The following is a 13719-nucleotide window of genomic DNA, read 5'->3' on the forward strand; positions in this document are numbered from 1 at the left end:
ATCCTCCACCTCTGGGGCCAGCACCCTCCCCAGCCCCCAACATCCCACTCAAGTCCCCAGCACCCCCACAACCCTCTCACCTCCAACCTTCAGCCCGCAGACCCTGCCCTGGGACCACCTCACTCCCATCTCCTCCACCTGCAACACCCAGGATCGCTTGTGTCACCCCCCATCCTCTCACCCTCATCTCCACTGACCCTCGCACCCTGCCCATGTCCCCCTCTTCATTCAGCCACACCAGCTGAATGCACCAGCTGAGCACCCCGGGACCCCCCGACCCCAACCCCCAGCTCCACCACCTACAACCCCAGGACCCTCTTGGCCCCTCATCCTGGGACCCCCCACGTCCTCTCAAGATCTTCACCCCCACTCCACTGCCCCCCTCGCCCTGCCCACGCACCTCCCTCTTCAGCCCCTCCTGCCCCTGCTCTGGGACTCCCTCATCCCCATCCACAGCTCCTGGGACCCCCTCATCTGCAGCCATGGGACCCCCAGGACACCTTCAGCCCCTAGCCCCCTCCTCACCATTCCCTGCCGCCCCCAGCCCCCCTCCAACCCTTGTCCTAGGACCCCCAAGTCTGCAAATGTGCGATCCCCCTCAGGACCCCCATCACCACCACCCCTTGCCCTACCCATGCCCCCACCCTTGTTCAGCCCCCCCAACCCTTCTCCTGAGACCCCCCTCACCTCCATCCTCATGCAGCCTTGCCCTGCCTCTGCCCCCCCTCTCACCCTGCTCGCACCCCACCCCTAGCTCCGGGACACCCGAGTCCCCAACTCTAAGACCTCCCTCGGGACCCCCAACTCCTTGTTGCCCTTCCCATGCCACCCCTCTCCGATCCCCAACCCTTGCCCTAGAACTCCTCAGTCCCCAACCCTGCGACCCCCCTCAAGACCCTCAACCCCCCCTTGCCCTGCATATGCGGCCCCCCCCCCCCAACCCCTGCCCTGGAACCCCCAAGTCCCCAACCCTATGACACCCCTTGGGACCCCCATCTCCACCCCCCTCTCACCTCCTGCCCATGCCGCCCCCCGCTCCTCACCCAGCCCCTCCAACCCTTCCCTTGGGACCCCCCCCAAGTCCCCAACCCTGCAAGCTCCCTCATCTCCATCCCCCCCCTCGCCCTGCTCATGGCCCCCCAATTCAGTCCCCCAACCCCTGCCCTGGGACCCCTTCCCAGTCTCCAGCCCCTGCCCTGAGACCCCCTCACCGCCATCCCTGTTCCCCCCTCGCCAGGCTCAGCCCCCCCAAACCCTTCCCCTGGGACGCCCAAGTCCACAACCCTGCCACCCCTCTCCAGGACCCCCATCTCCATCCGCCCCCTCGTCCTGCCCGTGCCCCCTTCCCTCTTCACTACCCTCAACCCTTCCCCTGGGACCCCCAAACCCCCAACCCTGCGACCCCCTCAAGACTCCCAACCCCCCTCGCCCTCCCTGTGCCCCCCCCTTTCAGCCCTTCCCTTGAGAGCCCCTCACCCCCCCCCTTCCTTTACGACCCCAGCACACCCCCCCCGCCCCGTTCCGTGTGGTACCGAGGCCCCTGAGCCCGCAGGCTGCACAGGCCGCGCCCGGGGCTCGCCCTCAGCCCCCCCGGTGCTCACCGGTACCAGCGGGGCCGGGTTCGGCGGAGTAAGCGGAGCCGCCGCCGCCGCTGCGCCGCGCAACACCCGCCGCTCCCCGCCCCGTGATGGCCACGCCCCGCCGAGCGCTGGCCACGCCCCTAGCGCGTGATCGGCAGCGCCGCCCGCCAATGGCCGCGAGCCGCTAGCCTATGCCCCGCCCCTAGAGTTGGCCACGCCCCTCGCTCGTGATCGGCAGCGCCTCCTACCAATAGGACGAAACTCTCGCTTCGCGCTGACGCCCAGCTGCTCTGGCCACACCCAACGTCCCTCCATATGCCCCGCCCCCGCCTGATTGGCAGCACCGTCCGCCAATGGGCGCGAGCCCAGCGAGGCCATCCGTGAGGGGGCGTGGCCGAGGCGTGGCCTGGGTGTGGCTACTAATCAGCGCGCAGGGGGCGCTCGTTAATATTAATGAGCGGGGAGGGGCGCGGGGCTACAGGGGATGGGGGGCGGGGCATGGGACCCTCGGGACCCCCTGGACCCCCGCTCTGCCTCTCCCCCTTCTGCCCCTCCCCCCCCGAGGAGGTTCCCCGCTCTCCCCCGGACCCCTGGACACTCCCGGTTCCCCTGCTTTTCACCTCTCCCCACAACCCCCAGGATCCCCTGGCATCCCCCAGCCTGCTCCCCCCCCACACACCTCGCTGGACCCCCTTCCCACCATTCCCCTGTTGCTCACCACCACCACAGACCCCCCAGCACCCCCTTTTCTGCTCCCCTCACCCCCCCGGCCCCCCAGCACTCCCCTCTCCTCCTCCCTCGCTGCAGCCTGGTCCCACCCCACGAGACCCCTCGGCACCCCAAAACCCCAGGGAGCGCCACTGTCACCCATTGCCATACTCCCCCCCTTCCCTTTCCAGCGTGGGGGCAGAGGACCCCCCTGCTGTCACCCTGCCGTGGGAGCGGGGCACCCCGAGCCCCCCGGGCAGAGACCCCAGCCCCGCGTCCCCCCGATGCTCCGCCGCAGCAGCCCCGGGTTCTGTGGCGCCAGGACGGAGCTGTGACCGTCCCCTCGGGGGAGCAAAGCTTGGGTCCCCCCAATCCTGGGTCCCAGCGGAGCAAGGGGAAAATCGAGGGGGGAGTGAATTGGCAGCGGGTGTGAGTCATGGGGGCAGCGGGAAATCCTGCTGGCCATCGCAGCGTGGCCGTGAATTGAGGCTTTGACCCCCGTGCCCCGGGGGTGCCTGGCTCCGCTGCCGGTGGGAGCCCCCAGCCCCACAGCGCTGGGCGGGGGGGTGGAGGATGCTGCAACCATCGCTCCCAGTGCATCCCAGTGCCGCACTGGCCTGCGGCAGGACCATGCTGGGATGCACCAGCTGCATCTCCAGTCCCAGCAGGAACCGAGGTGGGTCTGGGCTGTCCCTGATGGTTCCTCTTGTGCCAGGGGGACGCGGCCCCACTGCCGGCAGCTACGCTGGCGCTGGGCTGAAAACCAGTAATCCTGTTAATGGGAAGAAGGCTGATTTCTCCCCTAATCCAGTTTTCTCCCATATGCCCCTGCCCACGGTGTCATAATCCACTTTGGCTGCAGCTGGGGCGCAGGGGGAACCCCTGGCTTTGTGCCAGTATCTTGAGGGGCTCAAGTGCCACCTCGAGGGGTGCAAGGGCCACAGGTGATGCCGGGAGCCTCCAACCACCACCCTCCCTGGAGGGGACACGAGGGACCATGTCCCACCCAGCTACCGTGGTGCCTGGAGCTGGTTTGGGTCCCAAACGCTGGATTTGTGCTTTGAAGCAGTTTTATGGCTGCAGGCTGCAGCGACAGCTCCTCGTCGCCTCAGGGAGCGCTGGGAAATGCCGCACCATGGCTCATCCTGCTAATTAACACTCAGGAATGGCTTATTTAAAACCTCAGGCCCCGGGGAAGCACAAAGTGTCCTGCAAGGATCGTCCATCTTGATCCAGGATTGTCCATCTCAATCCAGGACTGTTCATGTCCATCTCGATCCAGGATCACTCATCTCGATCCAGGATTGTTCATGTCCATCTCGATCCAGGATTGTCCATCTCTACCCGGGACTGTCCATGTCCATCTTGATCCTGTCACACTGCCCAGGTGGGCTCCCGGCTGTGGCTTTGGGGGTTCTCAGGGTGCCCCTGGGCTGGTCCTCCAAGAGCAGCTCAGCGTCAGGCTCGGGCGTGGGGCCAGAGTCACCCAGACCCTTCTGGGAGCAAGTGGCCTTTGCTGAGAGCAAGAGCATCCTGAGGGGCATCCCAAGGAGCCCCCAAATGACATCCTGGTGGGCATCTCAAGGAGCACCGTGAGGGCCACCTATCGGAGCATCCCAAGGGGTGCCCCAAGCTGCAGCAGGGTCCCCTGAAGAGCCTCTCCTGCTCCACCGGTCCCATCTGCACCAGCCATGATGGGGAGACAGGGTGGGGACAGAGCTGGGGGCGTTTAGCCCAGGAGACCCGAGGTTTGGTGTGACAGCATCCCCCTCAAATACCTGTGACGCCCCCAGCCTTGCCTGGGCGTCTGTGGCCCAGGGGGTCCTGGGGGGTCCTGGGGGGTCCTGGCAGGTGGCGCTGGCACCGAGTGTCCGCACACCCACGCATGCCCGTCCCACGCTCCCGTCCCGGTGCCCACTGAGGGTCCTGGCTGCCCCCAGCCCGCTGGGGGGGACGTGGGGACAGCAGTGGCTGCCCTGGCTGGTGCAGGGGAGCTGTGACATCCCCGTGGACTGTGACTGTCTCCATGGAGCTCCAGGCATCCCCAGGGACCTGTGGCCACCCTGGTGGAGCCATCCCCGTGGAAGTGTGACACCCTCACAGAACTGCGACTGTCCCCATGGAGCATCCCCAGGGATCAGTGGCCATCCCCACAGAACCATGACCATCCCCCTGGAGTTCTGATGTCCCCGTGGAACCATGATAATCCCTACAGAGCAGTGACATCCCCACGGAGCCCTGAGCATCCCCAGGGACCTTCAACCACCCTGGTGGAGCCACAGCCATTGCCACGCAGCCAAGACTGTCCCCATAGAGCCATGATATCCTCACGGAGCTATGACATCCCCTCGGAGCCGTGCCCTTGCCGAGGCCCTTGCAGCCAGCAGCAGCCCCGCTCCCCCTCCGCCGCCCCCCAGCCCGCATCCGCATGCCCACGCAGCTCCCGCGCCCGGGGAGCAGATGGTTTCCATGGCAACAGGCATGATGACGCACGCACCGTGCTCCCACCCCCTCCCCACGGGGACACCAGCCCGCGCGGCAGCGAGGGGTGGGGGGCACGCAGGCACATGTGTGTGCACACAGCATGGCACGTGTGTGCACAGGGTACACACGTGCATGTGTGTATGTGCATTGGCAAAGATGCACAGACACGTGTGTGCTTGCATATGCACTGTGTGCACACGCCATGGCACACATGTGCACATGGTACATAAATGTACATGTGTGTATGTCCATTAGTACAGATGCTCATACACACGTGTGCTTGCACACACACCGTGCATGCAGTCTCACATGCACAGACATGCACATGCATGCACACACGTGCTGTCACACACATGCACCCCCATCCCTCCTTTCCCGCTTCGAGCCGTGCCCCTGCTGCTCCGCACGGATGCGGGAGCATTTCTCATCTCTTTATTGAAGGAAGACTATTTCTAGAATAAAGGCTACATCCTAACGTCACCGCGTCCCCTGGGCGCTCGGGGCGTGCTGTAAAACGGGGGGCGCTGGGGACACCCCCAGGGGCCCCAGCAGAGGGAGAGCAGGGCCGGAGCGAGGGGACAAACCCCGCTGGGACGAGGGGCTGGTGACAGCGCGGGGACCCTGCTCCGGCCACGGGGGAACAAGCAAGGACTGGGAGAGGAGGAGGGGTTGGGCGTCCCTGGGGTGCAGGGCAAGGCCCCCCCGCGGCAAGGACTCTGCGGGAGCTGGGGGAGATGCTGAGTGTCAGCCGGGCACCACGGGAGGACAGGGTCCATCACCATGGCATCGCGGCCCAGCTGGGCTGGGGGGCTCATCCTGTGTGGGAGGGGGGGCAGCGGCAGTGCTGGGGGGTCGGGCCGGGGGTTTCGCACCGGAGCTCACCAGGATTGTGCTGGGTCAGGACCTCCCTCGGACCCGATGCTTTGTGCTTGGGCTGGTGGCTCCGAGCTGCGGCACCGGCTAGGGACTGCGGGAGGTCCGCGGTGCTGGGATGAGGCTGGGGGTCGCGGGGGGGTCCGCAGTGCCAGGATGGGGCTGGAGGCTCAGGAACAGAGGAGCTGCTCCCGCCCCGGGACTCTGCCTGCAGGAGCAGAGTGCTATGGCGTGGGGCCGGGGGCACGGGGAGAGCGAGGGACGCGTGGGACTGTCCCCAAGGGTGGCACCGACACCCCCACCTCGCACCGTCTTCCGCACCTATGAGGACCCACGTGGGCTCCCCATGGGGACGGGGAGCAGCTGGTGCTGCCGGTTGTGCTGCTGTGGGAGGGTGTGTGTCCGTGCGCTCCCTGGCATCGCCCGGCCGCGTGTCCCCCAGTGCCGGCCATGGGGTGGCCGAGCGTCCCTCAGCTCGGTGGGACGCCCCGTCTTCACCCCCAGACCATCGGCGAGTGCAGCCCGTGCGCTGCGGTGTCCCCGCACAGTCACAGTGATGGCACGGAGGACGAGGGGACGATCCCGCTGCGATGGCACATCCAGTCGTGGTGGGGAGAGGGGGGGACCGGAGGGGGGATGCGGGCCAGTCCGGGGCTCTACATGATGCTGCACTTCCCCTTGATTTTGTCTGTCCTCTTCTGCTTGCTGGAGCGCTTCCCATCGATGGTGAGGCTGACATTCCTCCTCTTCTCCAGGTTCAGCAGCTCCTGGAAGAGCTCCTTGACGTTGTAGTTCATCTTGGCCGAGGTCTCCATGAAGGCGCATTTCCACTCCTTGGCCACAGCCTCTCCCTCCCTGCTCTCCACCTCCCGTTGCGTCTCGTCGCATTTGTTGCCCACCAGCATGATGGGGATGCTCTCCACGCTGCCCTTGATCTGCACGATCTGCTGGTAGATCGGCTTCAGCTCCTCCAGGGATTGCTTGCTGGTGACGGAGAAGACCAGGATGAAGGCATGGCCCTTGGAGATGGAGAGGCGCTGCATGGCCGGGAACTGGTGGCTGCCGGTGGTGTCGGTGATCTGCAAGGTGCAGACGCTCTTGTCGCAGCTGATGACCTGGCGGTACGTGTCCTCGATGGTGGGGATGTAGGTGTCCCGGAATGTCCCCTTCACGAAGCGCAACACCAGGGAGCTCTTGCCAACGCCACCGGCACCGAACACCACCACCCGGTAGTCGTTGCTTTGCTCCGGCATCTTGACCTGGAGATGCTGCAGCCGCTGGAAGGGATAGGGCAGAGCGAGGCGTCACACCGGGAACGGGGGCTTTGGGATGGACCCAAAGAATGGGGCAGCCCCTGACCCCCACATCACAACCCCCCTGGGATGCAGCCCCCCTGCTCCAACCAGGCCAACGCAACCAGGGGGTCCTGCCCCCCCCTCGCCCTTGAGATGCCCTTGCCAGGCGCCGGTGCTGGGGCCCGATGCTCACCGCCAGCCCGGGGTGCAGCAGCATCTGCTATTTTTGCCCGCTGCCCACTGTGCCCATATGGCCGAGCCGTGGCCACCGGCACCACAGCTGCGGCCGAGGCTGCTGGGGCCATGTGGGGGTGCCACGCAGGGCACCTGTGGGACCCCTGAGCCCCCAGAGTAGCCCTGTGGGGCAACCGCTGGCCCAACAAGGACCCGGTGGTGCCCGATGCCCGCAGCCAGCCCCTCTGGCTCTGCCACGTGCGGCTGCTCCGGCTGCTGCATACGGAGGGGCCATTTCACACTCAGACCTCGGTGCCTGCCACGCTGCACGGGGCCCTGCCGATCCCTGACACCCTCCACCACCCTGCACTGTCCTGTGCCACCCTGTGCCACCCCACACTGTTCCCTGTCTCCCTGTGCCATCCAGTGCTGTGCCTGCCTCCTCGTGCCGCTGTTCCTTGTCACTCTGTGCCACCCCGCGCTGTGCCCTGCCACTCAATGCCACCCCACACCGTTCCCTGTCACTGTGCCATCCCGTGCCATCCCACACTATGCCCTGCCACCCCATACTGTCCCCTGACACCCCATACTATGCCCTGACACCCCGTGCCACCCTGCGCTGTGCCCTGCCACCTTACACTGTGCCATGTCACCCGATGCCACTCTGTGCTGTGCCCTGCCACCCCCTGCCACCCCACGCTGTGCCCTGCATCCCCGTGACACATCAAACTGTACTCTGGCACCTTGTGCCACCCCACGCTGTGCCCTACGCCCCCCTGCCACCTCATCCCACCCTACGCTGTGCCACCCTGTGCCACCCCTGCGGTCCACTCCCACCCCAGGGATGCAGTGGGAGCAGACATGGGCACGGGGGGAGAGTGTGGCACGGCTGTGGGCTCATGGCATCCAGGTGTGGAGGTGCCCGTGGCCGCCCCAGCGCTGCCAGACCTTGGTGTCCACTCGCAGGGGACACATGGGCCCAGGCAGGGTCCTCGCTTGTGACCCTCGAGCGATGCAGAAAGGAGGGGGCTCAAAGAGCTGAGCCCGGGATGAGCATCGCCAGGCCCTGCCTCAGTTTCCCTCCTGCATCACAGAGCCTCAGAGCTGTTAAACCTGCTGTGGGGTGGGGTTCCCAAAGTCGAGATCCCACAAATAGCTCCAATATCCTGGAATTCCCAAACACTGGGACAGGGGCTGGCACCTGGAAAGCCAGGGCTTGGGAAGCCCATCACCTTGGTCTCAGGCACCCAAGGAGTCCGTCCCATGGGCAGAAAAATGCCCCTTGGATCCCATCACATTGGAAGAATCACTGGCACATGGGAGCTGGGGCTGAGTCGGAGCACGGGAATGCCAAACCTCGGCGATGGTCCTGCGCTTCCCACCTGCCCAAAGTGCAACCAAAGGTGCCCCCGGGCTCGCAGCCGCGGTGCGGGGCAGGATGGGCCTTGGCAGCCCCCACCCCAACAAGCCCCCCCCCCGTGCCTGAGGATCCAGAGCACGGCCTCCCCTCGGCTGCTGGGGGGGGTACAGCCCGGGCCAGATTCTGCTGCACCCTCCCACTCGGATCCCAGTGCTGCAGGAGCTGGGGGGCGGGATGGAGATGGAGGAGCAGAGGAGGGATGGAGGAGCTGGGGAAGCATGGAGATAATGGGCAGAAGAGGCAGAAGAAGGGGCAGGACGGAGATGAAGGAGCTGGGCAGGCTGGAGATGGTGGGCAGGAAAGGGGCAGGATGGAGATGGAGCAGCAGCAGAAGGGGCAGGGGAAGGAACAGGATGGAGACAGAGGAGCAGAGGCAGGATGGAGTGGCTTGGGCAGGATGGAGATGGGCAGGAAAGAGGAGCAGAGGCAGGATGGAGATAGAGGGGCAGAGGCAGGATGGAGATGGAGGAGCAGGAGAAGGAAGAGAATGGAGGTAAGGAGCAGAGGTGGAGCAGGATGGAGTGGCAGGAAAGACGCAGGATGGAGATGGAGGGGAGGGAGAAGGGGCAGGAGAAGGGGCAGGATGAAGGTGAAGGAGCAGAGGCAGGATGGAGGAGCAGGAAGGATGCAGGATGGAGATGGAGAGGCAAGAGAAGGAGCAGGATGAAGCTGGAAGAGTGGAGACAGGATGGAGATGGAGGGATGGAGGGGTTGGGGCAGGATGGAAATAAGAGGGGTGGGACAAGGGGCAAGACGGAGAGAGAGGAAAGGGAGAAGAGGCAGGACGGAGATGGAGGGGTGGGAGAAGGGTCAGAATGGAGATGGCGGGGGGAGAAGGGTCAGGATGGAGCCTGAGGAGCAGAGGCGGGGAGGATGGAGCTGGAGGGCAGAGGCAGCGCAGGCTGGAACCGCAGGGATGGAGGGGCTGTGACAGGAGGGCGGCGGGCAAGGACCGGGTCCCCCCCGCCCCGTCCCCGCTGCCCCCGCGCCGGTCGCATTGCGGTGCCCGCCGCTCACCGTGTCCTGCCCGGGATCCGCCCTTGGCTGCGGGCTCGCGGCCGCCTCAGCGCATGGCCCGGCCCGGGGCGGCCCCGGCGCGGCGGCTCCGAACCCTCGGTTGCGCTCGGAGCCGCTCGGCTGCGCTCGGAACCGCTCGGCTGGGTTCGGAACCGCTCGGCTGCGCTCGGCTGGGCTCGGCGCCGCAGGGTTCGGAACCGCTCGGCTGCGCTCGGAACTGCTCGGCTGGACTCGGAGCCGCTCGGCTGCGCTCGGCACCGCTGGGTCCGGAACCGCTCGGCTGCACTCGGAACCGCTCGACTGGGTTCGGAACCGCTCGGAACCGCTCGGCAGCGCTCGGCTCGGTGCGGTGCGGCCGCCGCAGCGCCGATCCCGCCCCGCCGCCGGCCCCGCCCGCCGCGCCCGCCCCGCCCGGGGCCACGGGACCCCCAGCCCCGAGCGGCGGAGGGACGGGGACAGACAGGGATACACCGGCAGGGACACACGGACAGGGATGAGGATACAGGGACACGTGGGAATGGGGAGGTACATACAGACAGGGACACACAGACAGGGATGAGGACAGATGGACACAGGGATACACCAACAGGGACACACAGACAGGGACACATGGGGATAGGGACACATTGGGGTGGTGACACACGGACAGATGGGGACAGGAACAGAGGGACAGGGATGGGGACACACAGGGATGGAAATAGGCAAACAGGGATGTGGACAGACAGACATACACGGGGATGAGGACACTCAGACAAGCATGTGGGGACAGTGACCACACGTGGACATGGGCACAGATGGGGACGCGGATACACATGAAGAGGAACATGGATGCCAAGCCTAGGGACGGCAGAGGGGGACAGGGACCCACAGCTGGGGACTGGGGACACAAGGACACACAGACAGGACAGACAGACACCAGCACCCCAAGCTGGCCGGGTGTGGGTGCAGTAACCCCTGTGGCAGTGGGGCCAGGCTGAGGGGACGTGGCTGCGCAGTGGCACCACAGGGGCTCTGTCACCAGCCACAGGGTCCCCCTCCCAAGTTCAGGCTCAAGAGCTGAGCAGCCCCACGGAGGGGCCACATCCTGCTCCGAGGGTCCTGCAGCCCCTGAGAACCTGTGGCTCTTCCCTGCCACCAGCACGAAGGAACAGAGGGGCTGGAGCTTGATGCCACCCTGGGCATGGAAAGGGCTGTGCCAAGGCCAGGGGCTGCCGGTGGCAGGGCTGCCAGTCCAGGCTGCGTGAGTCACACTCCCTCCCAAGCAGCAGCAATTAAAATCCGCAGCTGCTATTAATAGCTGATGGTGGTGGAGGAGGGCCACGGCACCACGCATCCCCTTGAGCCACACTCCTGGGGCCAGCAGCAGCAGGGGGGACCCCAGCCCTGCCCCCCTTGGGAACAAGGACCCCCCAGCTGGCAGCCGCAGCCCCCATGGCGCTGAAAAGCCACTCTGCCAGGTGTCCCCCATCCCTGCAGACCCCACAGCGCGATGTGCCGGATGGATACTACTCGTTAGAGGAAATGAATGAGTTTCCTTGATCATTTTCGTTGCGGCTCCTCCTCCGTTTCATTCAGTCCCCAGCTCCCTGCCAAGCCTTACGCAACGGGGCGGCTGCACACGCAGGGCTGGATCACGCTGATGCTGAGCGGGCTGGGAGAAGGGGGGAACTGGCCCCGTGCTCCCCCTCCAAGCTCCGCGCAGCTCCAGGGGCTCCATCCCCCCAGTCCCCTCGCTGGGGTTTGGCTCCCAGGGAGCTTGGCCCCACCTTGGGATGTGCACATGCTCCCACTGCGTGATGCGGGTGTGGAGCGACGGGGGACACCAAGTAAATGATGACACAAAGGGGAAAAGGCCAGAGCCTTTATTAGGAGCAGCAGATGGGGCTCATTCTTCTCCACTTCCGAGCCAACCCCAGAGTGCTGCGCACTGACGCTCACAGGTGACCAAACACAGCAAGGAGGGGGGCAGCTCAGCATCCCTCAACGCTTCATGGCCCCCGCCCTGCTCCCCCAGCCAGCCCTGGTCCCAGGCTCCACCAGAGCAGGAAAGGGTGGAAACTGGAGGCTCCAGACCTTTCCAGCCAGTTCCCCGCACTGTCACGTTGACCACAGCCGCTATAACAGGGCCAAGCGCCCCACTCCCTGCTCTGAGCTTTTGGGTGCTGGATAAGAAATCTCCTCCCATCAACAGCTGCTCTTGACTTTAGGACATCAACCCCTGGATTGCGCGTGGGGCTGGGTGGGAGGAAGGAGGAGGAAGAGGAGATGGGGATGCACCATGACCTCAAGGCCCCGACTCCAGCACTGCAGGAGATGCCGGCATTTGCCAGATATGGGGGGGAAGCCCCCAAGGAAAGCATTTGCTGCAGGAACAAAGCAGCAGAGGTGGGAATCTGGGAAGGGATGCTCAGCATGGCACTGCGCTCCCCACCACAGCCTCCCATCTCACCTCTCCCACTCACCCCACGTGCCTGGGGAACCACCATCACGGAGGAACACCCGCCTGGAGCCGCTCTGCCCTGCACGCGGTGAAATAACACACAGAGAGTTACCACATCCAGGCAAATTACCTTCTCATCAGGCCCTGCCAATTTGTGTCATCCCAGGCCTAAAATAACCCTCTCCCTCCTTCCACTCCAGGTTTTTCAAAGCAGGATTAATTGAGTTTAGTTGCAGCAATTAAAACACTGAGCACCAGGAACCATCAGATGATCCTCATCAGCCTCCATATGCTGCTGCTGGGCCAACCACTGCCTGCAAGATGCTGCTTCCCACTCTCCCCCATCCTTCTTCCTGCTTTGGATCACGCTAACAGGGACTGCGCCACAGCTAAGCCCGCTCTATATCATTATAATTCCATCAGCACTTCCAGAGCTCTGCTCTGCCTGCGGAAGCTGCTGCAGAAGCCAAGGCTACGTCTCATTAAAATGCATCCCCTGCAAGAGGCCGGTGAGGAGCGTGGCTGTTACCCTGCCGAGCAGGAGCTGTGCTCCTGCCTTACAGCCGCGGGAGGCAGTGGGAAGAGCAGGTTCCAAGCTCCAGCCTCTGATCCGAGCTCCTCACCTAGGGAGGGCGAATCTGAAGCATCGCAATGGGATCCGCAGCACACTCGGCTTCCCCTGGAGAGATCAGCTCGTGCACAGTCAGGCTGCAAGCATCTCTCCTCAGCCCTTCCACAACTGCACCAACCCCCAGGGAAGAAGCTTCTCTCCTTCGAAAACACGGACAAAACGCGCTGGAAAGTCTCTGAGGCGCAGTGCAGCCACATGAGCCTGCTGCTAGCAAGCACGGAGGCTCTGGGCGCAGCCCCAGAGACGCGTTTGATGGCAACTACTAAACCCAGTTCACTGCAGATCAGTTAAACACAAGCAGACGCCCTCAAATATTAACGCTGGAAATTGCTGTTGGTTTCTTGGATGCTGAGCACTGCGAGTGCTGCAGAAGGGCCTCCAGACAGGGACAGAGGGGTTTCAAATGAGATACTAACTTGCTGCGAGGTTTTCTTTGGGGAACGCTCAACATATGGATGCAGAGAACAAAGCATAGGGCAAGGGTACCGCACGGCCTCGTTTCTGCTGTAAATCAGTCTGAGAAACAAAGGCTGCCAGAGCGATTCCTGGGTTGAAAGGGAAGCTCTGCTCAGAGGGAGCTGTGGCACCAGGCGCAGGAGCAGCCCCAGAAGGGATGTTATTTTTGGCAGCTATTACAGCCAGGTTTTGCTCAAAACTAAGCTAGCAAAAGCAGCTTAGTGCAGCTGTGCAATCCCTGACCCCACCTGCTGCCGACTTCATTTCTGTTACCGTTTCTCACCTCCTCAGAACGCGCCAGCGAAGGCGGCAGATTCCCAGCCCTGGCTTCCGCAGTGGGTGTGAGGGAAGGGAGGGGAACCAGGGAAGCGCAGGCTTGGCGAGCTCTTTGAAGGCAGACCTAGAGCCAGATTGTTAATGTCTGTGTCGACTCCTCTCCACACAAGCTGCTGCGCCCGCAGAGCCACCGGCAGGCAGTACCTTGGGACATCTACACTAGGACAACTCCACATTTTTATCTTCCGCAAAGCGCACATAGGAATTCTCCTTTTTCGGGTCAATACGGAAATACCACCTGGACCGTGAAGTTTCGCTTGGCTGATGAGCTTCTGTCCCTCATGGCTGAAGAGTAGGTTCATCTC

The 13719-nt window shown here is 64.3% G+C and overlaps 2 protein-coding genes across 5 annotated transcripts in view; both read right to left on the reverse strand.

The window, feature by feature from the left end:
* The window catches only part of GNG7 (G protein subunit gamma 7), an 83971-nt gene extending 82231 nt beyond the window's left edge, over window positions 1–1740 (reverse strand). The window contains exon 1 of one of the 3 annotated variants that reach the window (XM_054049821.1): window positions 1602–1740. The gene's annotated coding sequence lies outside the window, so the exon portion shown is untranslated. The remainder of the gene's footprint in view (window positions 1–1601) is intronic. The other 2 variants (XM_054049824.1, XM_054049822.1) reach the window with 2 other exon arrangements.
* Window positions 1741–3415: 1675 nt separating this feature from the next.
* DIRAS1 (DIRAS family GTPase 1) lies at window positions 3416–13502 on the reverse strand. 2 transcript variants are annotated; one of them, XM_054049808.1, is made up of 2 exons: window positions 13362–13502; window positions 3416–6922 (listed from the first exon to the last, which is right to left on the reverse strand). In XM_054049808.1, exon 2 carries the CDS (start codon window positions 6896–6898, stop codon window positions 6302–6304), a length of 597 nt encoding a protein of 198 aa, XP_053905783.1. In that variant the 5' UTR covers window positions 6899–6922; window positions 13362–13502; the 3' UTR covers window positions 3416–6301. The 2 variants fall into 2 exon arrangements, with proteins under 2 accessions (XP_053905783.1, XP_053905782.1); XM_054049807.1 differs by lacking the exon at window positions 13362–13502 and adding an exon at window positions 9552–9944 and having other exon boundaries at window positions 4682–6922.
* Between the last annotated feature and the right edge of the window lie 217 nt (window positions 13503–13719).

This window comes from Cuculus canorus, chromosome 27, assembly GCF_017976375.1.
Source record: "Cuculus canorus isolate bCucCan1 chromosome 27, bCucCan1.pri, whole genome shotgun sequence".
NCBI classification, from domain to species: Eukaryota; Metazoa; Chordata; class Aves; order Cuculiformes; family Cuculidae; genus Cuculus; species Cuculus canorus.